General features: G+C 40.4%; 1 protein-coding gene across 1 annotated transcript; it reads left to right on the top strand.

Moving 5' to 3' along the window:
* LOC308460862 (vomeronasal type-2 receptor 26-like) lies at positions 1 to 14,269 on the top strand (the record flags this gene model as incomplete). The annotated part of the gene is made up of 8 exons (XM_080977396.1): positions 1 to 323; positions 1,797 to 1,959; positions 4,287 to 4,450; positions 6,122 to 6,413; positions 7,103 to 7,963; positions 10,927 to 11,154; positions 11,848 to 11,974; positions 13,368 to 14,269. 8 exons carry the CDS (start codon positions 1 to 3, stop codon positions 14,267 to 14,269), a joined length of 3,060 nt encoding a protein of 1,019 aa, XP_080833522.1.
* Positions 14,270 to 14,512: the final 243 nt, after the last annotated feature.

Raw genomic sequence — 14,512 nt, 5'->3', positions numbered from 1 at the left:
ATGGCTTCTGATTGGCTGCAGGAAACTCCTGCAGCTAATCAAAAGCCATGGATGCCTCTGGGCACTGCCCCTTCCTTCCCACTGAGGCGGCCGAGCAGGAGGAATCGGTGGCAGCGTGGAGGCTGCCCTGGCCAGCGGCATCAGGGTGCCATCTCTTCCTTCCCGCTGAGGCGGCTGAGTAGGAGGAAGCGGCTGAGCGGGAAGGAAGTGGCAGCAGCATGGAGCCTGCCTCCGCTGCCCAGGCAAGTGGCATGGGCTCTGTGCCCCGCCGACACAGAGGATGCCGAAGCTGGTGAAGACGAGGAAGCATTGGCGGCTGGGGCGTGAGTGACATAGGCGGGGGGGGCCTTTCGGGAGAGGGGTGCTTTCGGGAGGTGGTGGGTCCAGCCCCCCACAGGGTCTGAGGGACAGGGGACCAGCCCCCTCCTGAAAAAGTTTGTTGACCCTGGTATTATAGGATGAAACCATGGAATAGTGAATCCCATGGAGATCTGCAGCCCCAGTAAAAGTCTTCTTTCTTTTTTTATGACTAGACACAACCTGTTTCTGTGTGTACTGAGAGTTGCCATCCTGGTTCCAGCAAGAAAGTGAAGGAGGGGGAGCCATTTTGCTGCTATGATTGCATCCCATGTCCAGAAGGGAAGATTTCAGATAAGGATGGTAAGAAATAGACTTTACAAAGATTAGGTCCAACATACAAACTTATTTTTGTTTTCTTCTGTTTGGGCTGGATGTGAACCTGAAGAAGAATAAATAATTCGTATTACTCTGGGGAATCATGTGCCCCTCCTTATACTACTCATATTCAAAAAGCCATCATTCAGTGTTCAGCTGGGATACATAAAGGCAAACATGTATATGGAGATAAAGGTAAAGGTACCCCTGCCCGTACGGGCCAGTCGTGACCGACTCTGGGGTTGCGTGCTCATCTCGCTTAAGAGGCCGGGAGCCAGCGCTGTCCGAAGACACTTCCGGGTCACGTGGCCAGCGTGATGAAGCTGCTCTGGCGAGCCAGCACCAGTGCAGCGCACGGAAACGCTGTTTACCTTCCCGCTATAAAGCGGTACCTATTTATCTACTTGCACTTAAGGGTGCTTTCGAACTGCTAGGTGGGCAGGAGCTGGGTCACACCTCCATTCCTGGCCTCTGTGCGATCAAAAGAAAAATATGAAGGAGCCTTGTCAGTGCATTTGCCGGAACATGTTTATAAGCTTCCTTGTGAAGAAGAGCCCTGATAAGGCCACATTCCTGATGATGGGGATACTTGTAAGCATAAAAGCAAATGCATTTACACATCATTCAAAGAGTTTTCCCCATCTCATGTTGCTTTCTCAGAGCCCTTGTGAAGCAGAACACCACAGGATTGAACCTTCCTGCTCTCAGAACGATGATTTCTACTCGCTATATCTTTTTTACACACACAAACAATTTATTCTTCTGGCTGTAAGCTACCTCAATTCTTTTAAATGTATTTGTCAGGTATAAATAATAAATTCATTATGAACTTCTATCTTGAAAAAAATTGGCCTCTATATCTATCATCTATCATCTATCATCTATCATCTATCATCTATCATCATCTGTCATCTATCAATCATCTGTCTATCATCTTTGGTGAGATGTGTATAACTTATCTGAAAGGGAAATAACTATTTTTTTTTCAGATTTGAGTGATTGTTATGAATGCACAGATGAAAATTATCCAAACAAAAACAGAGATGTAAGCTACCTGACATTTGAAGAACCTTTGGGACTCACTTTAGCCTGTTTGTCTCTTTCATTGTGTTTGATCACAGCTCTTGTCCTAGTGACCTTTATGAAGCACCGTGGCACCCCTATTGTCAAAGCCAACAACCGGGACCTCACCTACATTCTCCTCATCGCCCTCCTATTCTGCTTCATTTGTGCATTGCCATCCATTGGCAAACCTTGGAAAGTGACATGTCTCAAAGAAAGAAGGTAATGACAGTTGAGGAGTTGAGAATAATGGATTTGTTTTTAAATCTTTTTAAATGTTTGTGGTGTATTTTTGTTTTTTTCCTTATTTTGAATTTGTATTTGTATTGTTGGAGGTGGTTTGTTTTTCTCTTCGCTACCTTGTTTTCTTTTGTAACTTAAAAAAAAAAAAGACATGTCTCCTCTGGCAAACTGCTTTTGGCACCATCTTCTCTGTGGCTGTTTCTTGTGTGCTGGCAAAAACCATCACAGTTGTCCTGGCTTTCATGGCCACTAAGCCAGGATCTAGGGTGAAGAAATGGATTGGGAAAAGCCTTGCCTACTCCATTGTCATCTCCTGTTCTGTCATTCAAGCAGGCACCTGCCTTGTGTGGCTGGCAACCAATCCTCCATTCCCAGATGTTGGCATGCACTCTGTGTCTGATGAAATTATACTTGAATGTAATGAGAACTCTGTGACTATGTTTTACTGTGTTCTTGGCTACATGGGCTTCCTGGCTATTGTTAGTTTCACTGTAGCTTTACTTGCCAGGAAGTTACCTGACAGTTTCAATGAAGCCAAGTTTATCACTTTCAGTATGCTGGTCTTCTGTAGTGTTTGGTTATCTTTTGTTCCAACTTACTTGAGCACTAAAGGGAAATACATGGTAGCAGTGGAGATCTTTTCTATCTTAACCTCTAGTTCTGGGCTGCTGGGCTGTATCTTTTCTCCAAAATGTTACATTATTTTGTTGAGGCCTGAGCTGAATGACAGGGGCCTGCTAATAAGAAGAAAGTCTTAAAGAATGTACTTGTCTGTGTTTTGGTTATTGCCTATGATACAGTGGTGTTTGTTGCATTTATATAATGTATTATCATGTGTTGCTGTAAGAAACAGCATTATGAATATATGCCAACTCACTTTCCTCAAGACTCTTTTCCAAATTCTTCATGAATTCCATAAATTCCACAGACTTTTTAAACATTTGGATTCATAGAAGTTCATGTTAAATGCATTTTTGGATAAGTCAGACATATAATGCCCTCATCCAATGTATTTATTTATTTATTGCATGGAATTTATATACTGTTTGATCATAAAAACCTCAAAGCTAGGGCTCACACTCATCTGCTATGTCAATAGTAGCACCTGCCGCAGACCGCTGAACAAAACTGGGAGTAGTGATTACCTCTACCAGTAGAAGTTACACCAACCTAAACTATGCCAGCTTCCATGGATAAACTGACAGGACAGATAAGGGACCAAGCGAAACAAATATTGAGTAACGACTGGAGTATATTTAAACAATACCCGAAAGACCACTGTGGAGAACTAAATTTTTTGACTGCTTTAGATTAACTCTTGTAATGAGAAACATTAAATAGTAGAGAAAAAGCTGATTACCAACAACCTAGATTTATCATGATATGCAGCATGTGGCAGGCAGCTGGCTTGGGAACTGGGAAAGTTGAAATCCTCCCATTAATCCACCTCACTGCTGGGACCTCATTAGTTTTAATAAATATAACCTGTTACCCATCTTTCTTGGGTGTGTTGGCAAAGGTTCCTTCCCCCCTTTAAGTACAGAAGAAGTGTGTGCAATATCAATTGACCAGTTCACAAAGTTAACAAAAGTCAGGCTTCCTATCCTGAAAACATTCAGAAATTTGACTCTCCTCTGAATGATGTGAAAAGGTCCCATGAAAATGAATTTCTATCATTGTTTCTCTGTTTTTCATTACTGTAAGCTCAAATGCCCAACTTTCACCTAACTAAGTGAAAATTATAACTTCTTTTAAGATAGACAAACAAATTCAGTTTCACAATTCCTCAGAGAATTGATAGATTTCAGCTGGTGAACATCTTTCCTTTAATTATCATAAGTATATTAATTCTCCAATTTCTCTATCCCCCCATGAATGTGGACACCATCAAAGCTAATGAGATAGTCTGTAAAAGATAATATACACAAATCTTCCCCCAAATGATGTCCTCCAACTGTTTTGGACTACAACTGCAATAGAGCCAACCAGTGGTGAATGCTGGAAATTGAAATTCAAAACATATGGAGGGTGCTCAAGAAGGCTGGCAATCTCTAGCGATCACAGCTAGAATTAGCGAATGTGAATAGACAAGGATCTGCCAGCATGATCAGGGTTTTTATTTTTAAAAAACATTTTCTTGCACTCTGTATTTTATACATATAGGGAGACTAAATTGCCAATGTTTTTTCTCAGTGATACTGCCATCTTTAGAAATAGTTGTTTTCAGTGTTAAGGCAATGTTTATAACAAAGATGGTGGCATTGTTGGTCTTGATGTTGATGCTACTTCCTCATGTAATATCCAAGACTCACATTGTTAAATGCAATGTCCCTGATCCACAACCTCCACTCCACCAGTATCATCAGAATGGAGACTTCATCATTGGTGGAATCGCTTCTCACAGCATCATCATCTCCAACTCAATAGCCTTCAGCCAAGAACCCCCACCAGCATTACCTGAAGAGCTTAAGTAAGGAATTAATAATTTCAGTTTTCCACTTTGACTCATACTTTAATCCCTTATATACCATGGCAAGCAAGTGGGTTCATTACATGTAGCAACATCTGCATAGGAGTTCAGTCCTTGGCAAAGAATTAATGCATATCATTTTCTAGACCCCTCAAATTAGAATGGAAAAAGAACAGTTGTCTCCTTGTTGTTTTTTTAAGTGGGGGGAGGGGGACTCGGATTATTTTTTAACCAAGGTAAGGGAATCTTTGATGGGCTGGATGGGCTGGTCCATCTCAAAAAACCTTAATGAATACCAAGGTGGATTGAAGCTTTTAATTCCTCTGTCAAGTTATCTGCCAAAAATGTTTCTGCATGGTTACTCTGTCCCATTGTGTGCCTTGTGCTCCGTCTCTCCTCCTGCACCTCGTGTGTGTGTGTATCTCACAATCATTTTTCATAATCAATGTTGTAATAAAATAACCCATGTATATTTGCCCACATTATTTAGAAATAGTTAATTCCTTTTTTTATCCTTCTGCAAACATGATATTTAGTATTCTAGAATATGATACGGTATATAAAATAGACCCTCTTCTGAAAAAAATGAAACAGATTTCCACACTTATCCCCTTTTATTCTCACAACCATTTCAAAGTTCTTTGAATTTCTCTCAGACATCTACTTTTATACTGATGTGGATGATCTCACAGTTCAATGAAAATGTGTTAAAGTTGTGTTATAATGTGATTGGTCCAATTAGCTCAGTTTGAACTCTTACTGGCAAGAGGTCTGAGATAGAAATCTTTCACAGTCCCATCCTCACATCCTGTGTCTAAGATAAGTTGATGGAGATTTGGGCTGTGTATAGGTTACTGTCTAAAAACACTTCTAGATCATTCTTTTTCTTGATTTGGATTAAAGCTGGTTTGGGGGGAAATGCATCAAAACACTGTATTTTATGAGATGAAATGAAAGAGTAGATACAGGAAAGACATGGATTGCTGCTTATGTCACATGTACACCTTGTCCCAAACCAGCAGTGGGGGGGGGGGGTTAATGGTTGTAGATTAATTGGGAGTGTGGATACAGCCTTAATCTATCTGTATACAAAATGTTTGCAACTTTCCAGCTTTGACATTGTGTGATAATTATCCCCACCTTCTTTGGTCATGGCAATTTGGGGGCTGTAGTTTGTCCTCCCCTCACATTTAAAATATGTTTGTTTGTTTTTGTGTTTTTTTTTAAAGCACAAGCTACTTAGTTTGAAGCTATAAAAATTTATTCTTTGCAATGTAATTCTGAACTGATGCTCTGTTATCTCTGAGATTTCTGAGACATGGAGTAGAGTTCATTTATTTCATTTAGTTAATGTTGCAGGCTAGACAAACACATTTGTCTAGAAAAAGAGGTGCCGGAACTCAGCCACTCTTGTTATCTTATAATGGCAATGGCACCCACTGGCAAATTTCAGCTGAAAAAAAGCCCTGGTTATAGGAAATCTATCACTTGTTTTCTAAATGGTCAGTATTCCTCTCATGTGAAGACAGAATTGCTCCTTTGAGGCCTGCCCCATAGGCAGCTGCCTAGCTGACCTAATGACAAGCACTGGAACTCAATGCAGAACATAGCTGTGAAGCATTTACAAAGTGTGGCATCCTTTTCTGATAAGGAATGCAACTCTCTTTCTAGTGTGGTGCCTAAGCATTACCAGAACATCCTGGCCTTGCAATTTGCAGTGAAGGAGATCAATGAAAATCCTCAGATTCTACCCAATGTCACTCTAGGCTTCCACATCTATGACAGCTATTTCAATGCCAAATGGACCTATCATGCCACAATGTTACTCACATCCACACTGGAAACATTTGTCCCCAACTACATCTGTGACATCAAGCAAAACCTTTTAGCCATCATTGGGGGACTGGACTCCCAGACTTCCCTTCAAGTGGCAACAATATTGGATATCTATAAGGTTCCACAGGTGGGATATTTCTCTCTTGGTGTCCAGAATAGGGATTTACTCTATCTATGTTGGATGATGTAGTTTAGAAAAACAAATCTATGCATTCCAAATAACTAGAGGGACATATTTTTTGCATAAATGTTGGATGGGAGATTTTAAAAATGAAGCCTGCTCCTGAGGCAGAAATAAGGTTTTTTTTTCTTTTCATTTCAATCACTGCAATGACAATTTGGGGAGCATTCAGGGAACTTCTTATCTCTCGAAAACTTTTGGCTCTGCTTCAAGATATATATACCTCATTTCCTACAATTTAGTATCTAAAGAGTGTGACTTTCGAGCCCAGAAGTCCTCAGTGTTGTTGCTACACCTTGAATCTATTGGAAATCCTTACACATGACACTGTTCTCTCTGCTTCTGCCAGTGACACAAATATAGGTTGGTGTAAGCGGTTTCCTCACATCAAGCTGAGGGTGCCCAAAACAGCAATAAATAATTAAGTAATTATTGTGAAAATAAGAAATATTTAGGGGAACAACAAATTTTGTCCTTGCTCAGGGCACCATATTACAAAAGTCTTGCTCTACCTCCACTCTCTAGCCATAGCATTTTTGTAGCACCATTGGAAGAACTGCTGATATAACAACATGTTTCAAGTTAAAGTGGTTATCACTTCTGTCACTTTCTCCCTTCCCCACATTTCTATTTAGCTCATATATGGATCTGCACCACTGATGAATGATAAAACTCCAGGACTTTCATTCTACCAGATGAGTCCCAAGGAAGACCTCCAGTATCAGGGGATTCTCTATTTCCTTCTGCATTTCAGGTGGACATGGATTGGGATCCTTACCTTCAACGATGAATATGGAGATAGATTTATACAAACTGTGGTTCCACTTTTCTCCCAGAGTGGTATCTGTTTTGCCTTCACTGAAAGAACTCAGAAATTCACTTTTGTCACAGAAATTAATGCTTTGTTTAACAAGGGGGCAAAAATTCACGATAATATAATTAATAGCAAAGCCAGTGCAGTTGTGGTCTATGGTGAATCGTATGCTGTGCCTTTTTTCAGATGGTTGCCATACCTGTCAGAACAAGAACAAATGCCAAGTAAGCAAAAAGGTAAAGTGTGGATTATGACAGCCCAGATGGAGCTAACATCATTTGTTTATCAAAGGACTTGGGATACAGAAATACTGCACGGGGCTCTCTCCTTCACAGCCCATTCTTGTGATCTACCAGGATTTCACAAATTTGTTGAGAACAAAAACCCTTCTAGCTCAAAAGGAGATGGTTTTATCATGGACTTCTGGCAACAGGCATTTGGTTGTGTATTCACAAATCAAGTTACTGGCAATATGGAAGGAGATATCTGCACTGGGGAAGAGAGATTGGAGAATCTTCCTGGTCCTTTTTTTGAAATGAGCATGACCAGCCACAGCTACAACATCTACAATGCTGTTTATGTTGTGGCCCAAGCTTTGCATGCCATGTCTACTTCCCAAGTCAAACACAAATCAATGGAAGGCCGTGAAGAACTGAAGCTTCAGAATCAATGGCTGTGGCAGGTAAGGGGCTGAGCATCCTCATTTAACAAGGCATGGGCATTATTTGCCCTGCCTCTTCACTGTGTACCACAGAAGAGGGAATGTTTGAAAATTGAAGTAGAAATATACAGCGAAAATGAAAATATGAGTTTTATTCCAGCTGAGTTCTAGTCTTTCCCTTTTTCATTCCGCCTTCACCAACATGTACTTAACAGTTCATAAAGTAAATTTTATTATCCACCTTCCTAAGATAATGTGGGTATATATTTGTGAAATCCTCATTGTTATTATTTTTCGTAAACAGTTTTGACTAGCAGATACATTTTCCCAATACAAGTTCTTTTCACAAATGAAGCATCACAAAACTCAGAGAAGTGTGAATTTGGGAGGAAAATTGTATTTCAGTTCACATATTTGTTCAAAAAGTGTGAATTGATTATTAAGATGCAAACAAAATTATATTTCTCCTCTTTCCCTATACGTTGGAATTGTAAAAAGGTTTTGAAATGTTTTCTTCATTACAGATACTGTACACTATTGTCCTATTTGTGTATGTATGTTCTATGTACTCAAACCCTTATACATTCTGTTTTATTTTGGAAGTAAAATTAAGTATTTCTATATAGAATGTTCCATGAACGAGTTATATGCAATGCCCATTTACTACCTGAAAGGACCCACACAAAACACTGGTCTACATTCTTTATATGGTGAGTTCAAGCAATTCAGGATTTGCTTAGATACTGGGGTGTGTGAACATATGTATTATATTTATTTGTGTATTTATTTTTCATTATTATTAACTACTATGACATTTCCATTCTCCTACCTTATTTTTCAGTTTTTCTTTTTTTAAAAAATAATTTTTATTAAATTTCCAATTAACAAATCAATCATATCACATTAATTCCAAATTATACCAATACACAATACATTGCAAATCTTTAGCCAAATTTTAAATTTTTGTTGGGGGTACCCATGCTTCGAGTTCAGAAAAGGTCCAGTCATCTAATATTTCTGCTGCTTTGATGTTCTATTTTTCAGTTTCCCCCCCTAACAAACAGTAAGCATTCTTTGGCTGCTACAGTAAATGCTCTCAGTCTTCATTTGGATGTTTGGGGGTTCGAACCCCACTCAGAGTTTCCTTCGCTAAAGTCTTCTTTTGTACGGTACCTCTGCAAACCTTGGGGCTCCCCTAAACCTGCTCATACCATCCCTTTGCATGTGGATGATGGCTAAGGATCCATATTTACATCTTGAACTTGGCATATAGAAAGACTGATATGTAAACCCACAATGTATATTCCATGAAACCTACAGAGCCATCACTTTCAACAACTCAGAGATTGGGGTGGCAGACCACAGTATGTTATGAAGTCCTACTCAGAGCAGCCCCACTGAAATGAATGAATCTCAGTTATGCATGTGTATTAACTTCAATGGTTTAATATGAGTAAGACCAGTGTTGAATACCACCTATAGACAGAACGTTCGAAGAAAAAATACACCCACATTTTGTCAATAATATTTTCAGTAAACTTGCAATGTTAGTGGCTTTCCCTTTCAACATAGAGATTCCTGTGGCTGAGCCAGCAACTTCACCATAGAATAAATAACAACTAGGGATTTTCTTTTAGTAATTTGAGAACATGCCCATAGGTTTTATTTCACAACTGAGATTTGACATTTATAGGATGGAATGGCCATGAATTTATATTATTCTCTGTGTATACCAACAAAACAAAACAGAAACAAAACAAAAAAAGGAAATGTGAAAAAGTACTAAAACTGTAAAATTAGACATAAAACCAGTGCTTTTTTTATGGGGCTACTCAATGGTACATAGGTGAACCTTTTTCTCTCCAGATGTTAAAAGTGTGGCATTTCCTGTAACAAAATCATGGTGAATAGTAGCACCTTTTATTCTTAAATGAAGAAGAAGCACTGCATCGAATAACACACACACACACACACACACAAAGAGAGAGACCCGGCAAACCTGTGGAATCTTGAAAATATCCACAAGTTTTGACACCTGAAGGGAGGTTGGGAATCCAGACCCCCAATGACCACAACCAGCTTAGTTTGAATATCACTGTTGGTAGTTGGAACAAAAATTCCCAAGGTGTGCATAATTAATTAAGAGATTAATTGGATTGTTTATACCAGCTAACCTAGCTTGTGTGTGGGTTTTTTTGTATTTTGTTTTTGTATAAATAATGCATATACTATTAGCTCATCATGAGCAGTCATGAAGGCTTGCTGTTTCATTCATTCATTCCGAGCTGCAATGGCAAAAAAAATTGTACAGTGGTACCTCGGGTTACATACGCTTCAGGTTACATACGCTTCAGGTTACAGACTCTGCTAACCCAGAAATAGAACCTCGGGTTAAGAACTTTGCTTCAGGTTAAGAACAGTTTCAGGTTAAGAATGGACCTCCGGAACGAATTAAGTTCTTAACCCGAGGTACCACTGTATTGCCTTGTAAGCCTTTTTATATACGTCTTTATAATAATGCACTAGAACAGATCACTCTGCTGTTTCGTGCAATATTCTTTGGAATCTCTGCAACTGAGGCCTTTGGAGCCACAGTCAATCCTTTGTCATGGAATGTATTTGGGCTCACAGGACAGAAAAGTGTGCTGGGCTGCAAAAAGACTATAACCCTGGAAACTGAGGAGAGGCTGAGGATAATGTAAGTGAAATTCAAGAGTGGGACAGGGGGATACTTAGGTTAATCAACGGTGTTAATCCTTTCATTTCTAAAATGCTCTGTACTTAGTCTTTGTGTGAAGAATGTTACTGCTCGTAGCAAAGGAACCTTCACATGCACAGCTGTATGTCTGGAAATGTCCACATAACCAAGAACCAACTGGAACAAATTTGCCTCCCTTTCTGAAGAAAAATCCAAGTAATTAGGGCTAAAGATTCCATGAAACTACCAATTATTCTAAGCTTTTCCCTTTTCTGTTTGAATCAAGCTGCATCATTTTCTGAAAGGTATCCACTTTAACAACAGTGCTGGGGATAAGATCTCCTTAGACCACAATGGGGAGTTGGTGGCTGGATTTGATATTATCAACTGGATTATCTCCCCAAACCAAACCTTTCATAGAGTGAAGGTGGGGAAGATAGATCCCCAGGGTCCTCCAGAAAAAGCATTCAGCATCAGTGAGGATGTGATAACATGGCACAAGTGGTTTAATCAGGTAGGATCCAATTTTGTGTTTGGAAAATAGTTCAGTTTTGAGTGACCACTGATGTCCTGTCCTTTCCCAAAGCCATCTGAGTTGGTAGCCATCACTGCCTCCTGTGGAAGTCAGGGTCCTGAATCTTCCAACATTCACCATCACTGGAGGTCCATGAGTAGAGAGTGTTGGTGCATTCGGGTCCTGCTTCTGGGCTTTCCATAGGCATTTGGTCAGCAATAATAATAAAAAACCTTTAAAAGAGCCTGCTGGATCAAGCCAATGGCACATGTAGTCCACCATCCTGTTACCACAGTGATCAACTATTGAAAGCCCTACCTCACTTGGGATTCCCAGTAACTGGCATTCAGAGGCATTAGAGATAGAAAGCAGCCATCGTGGCCAGTGTGAGAAGGCAATGCTGCTCTAGAGGGCCCTTTTGTCTGATGTGGCAGAACTATTCCTGTGTTCTCATGATGAGTACCCATCCTACAATAGGCACCCATCTTGAAGCACAAAGCAGTTGGGTCTGGAACATGCCTATTTTTCTCCCCATCAACCTCCCAGCATTTCCAAGTTTAGCACAGCAGCATAAAATGAAACCTTAGAAGAGTAGTTCCCATGCTGCTTCAATATCATATAAAAATCTTATCAATAAGATTCTAATGTTATTGCTCTCAAGATTAATATCCTGTCATTTCCTGTATGAAACAGGTCCAGCCCCTTTCTTTATGCACTGAGCATTGCAATCCTGGCTTTAGAAAGAAAATGAAGGAGGGGGAGCCATTTTGCTGCTATGATTGCATCCCATGTCCAGAAGGAAAGATTTCAGAACAAAGGGGTAGGTAATATTTTGTATAGTTGAACCATTCCATTTTCAAAATATTTGCCTGACTGTTACATTTCACATTGTATTTGAGCTTTAATGTGATGTTAAAACAGCTTCTTGATATATGTCAAGGAGCTGTCAGACAAGCACATGTCATTCACAGGGCAGGAAAGAACGTGAGGTATGAAGTGCACTTAGTTTTTATTCACAGAAAGTAATAACACAGAGGGGGACGCGGGTGGCACTGTGGGTAAAACCTCAGCGCCTAGGACTTGCCGATCGCATGGTCGGCGGTTCGAATCCCCGCGGCGGGGTGCGCTCCCGTCGTTCGGTCCCAGCGCCTGCCAACCTAGCAGTTCGAAAGCACCCTCGGGTGCAAGTAGATAAATAGGGACCGCTTACCAGCGGGAAGGTAAACGGTGTTCCCTGTGCTGCGCTGGCTCGCCAGATGCAGCTTGTCAGGCTGGCCACATGACCCGGAAGTGTCAGCGGACAGCGCTGGCTCCTGGCCTATAGAGTGAGATGAGCGCACAACCCTAGAGTCTGTCAAGACTGGCCCGTACGGGCAGGGGTACCTTTACCTTTACCTTTAATGACACAGCAGAGCTCCTCTGCCTCATCCCATTCAGCTGGAGCAATTGCTGAAACTGACCACTGGCCCTTCCTTGCTCCACTAGCCTCCCCCTGTGGATCAATCCCAAGCAGACAGAGGGTGGTGAGAGGGTGGGCTCCTCCTCTGAGCCTGTCTGGCCATTACTTGTTTCACCAATTAATTTCTATTAATTTTCCAAATTTTTAACAGATTAACAACAAATTTATTCAAATTTAACAAATCATAAAATTGACTTTCCACCACCCTTTCTAGATACTACTTTAAATTGGGATGATATCTGATGTTCTTGCAAATTAGGTATTCTGTTAGCACAGCACCTTAAGAGAAGCAATGGGGGCATGATATTCATATGAAATTTCCTGCAATTAAAAAACCCCCAAAACCAATAATAAGGCCTTTCTTCATATCTCAAACTTTGTCTTTTTTTTGGGGGGGGGGGACCATGAACACGCAATAGGGCTATTTGTAATATAGCCACAGATCTCTTGGATACTATACTATAATATTTTATTTTTATTTTGTTTCATATGCCCAGAACTCTGGGATACTTTACAATACTGTAAAAAGTGTATGTGAATTATTTTACATATACCGGGACCATTTCTTCACAAAAGAATTTGCAAAGACAACCCAAATAAGCAACAAATATGGAACACTTCTGAGTCCTCATAGCCACTGTAAACTTGCTACTATAAACCATAAAACTCTAAAACAATTGAGAACAGACACTTCAGAGCATCAATGTGTTAGTGCAGTTCATGACTTTTTAAGCTTAAGACCCCTTTTTTCCAGACCTGAATGACTGCTATGAATGTAGCAGTGAAGACTATCCAAACAAAAACCAAGATACATGCATTCCAAAGGTTATAACCTTCTTGTCTTTCGAAGAACCTTTGGGGATCAGTCTATCCTGTTTGGCTTCTGCCCTATCTTTGATCACCATTATGGTGCTAGGAATGTTTGTGAGGCACCACAACACTCCCATCATCAAAGCCAACAACCGGGACCTTACCTACACTCTCCTCATCTCCCTTCTGCTCTGCTTCCTGTGTGCTTTGCTATTTATTGGCCAACCTGGGAGGGTGACATGTCTCTTCCGACAAACTGCTTTCGGTATCATCTTCTCGGTGGCTGTTTCTTGTGTGTTGGCAAAAACTACCACAGTGATTCTGGTTTTCATGGCCACCAAGCCAGGATCTCGAATGAGGAAGTGGGTGGGGAAAAGACTGACCAATTCCATTATGTTATCATGCTTCCTTGCCCAAAACGGAATTTGTACTGTTTGGTTGGTAACCTTTCCCCCATTCCCAGACACCAACATTCACTCATTTGCTGAGGAAATTGTACTGGAGTGTAACGAGGGGTCTGTAATTATGTTTTACTGTGTGTTGAGCTACCTCGGCTTTCTGGCCATTGTCAGCTTTGCTGTGGCTTTCTTTGCCAGGAAGTTACCTGACAGTTTCAATGAAGCCAAGTTCATCACTTTCAGCATGTTGGTCTTTTGCAGTGTGTGGCTGTCTTTTATTCCATCCTACCTGAGCTCCAAGGGAAAGTACATGGTTGCAGTGGAGATTTTCTCTATCTTGGCCTCTAGTGCTGGTTTGCTGTGTTGCATTTTTGCACCAAAATGTTACATCATTATGCTCAGGCCCGAATTGAATAACAAGGAACAACTAATAAGAAGGAAAACTTGAATAACTGAAATGTATTTGTATTTAGCTGTAGTCTGCAGTGTGGAGTTTACTATGTATGAATGAAATCTCTGACTGTGTGACATTTTTTTGATTAGGTACAATAAAACACAACAAACAATGAACACATTTTCTTTACTTGAAACTATAATCACTAAAAACAATACAGCACATGCCCACAAAGAGGTAAACATGATAATTATTTATCTGACATGTGAACAATACGATAGCTCCTATGAGTCCAAG

This window comes from Podarcis pityusensis (assembly GCF_964106645.2).
Source record: "Podarcis pityusensis genome assembly, chromosome: 13".
NCBI lineage: Eukaryota > Metazoa > Chordata > Lepidosauria > Squamata > Lacertidae > Podarcis > Podarcis pityusensis.
This window is presented reverse-complemented; position numbering and strand designations above follow the sequence as displayed.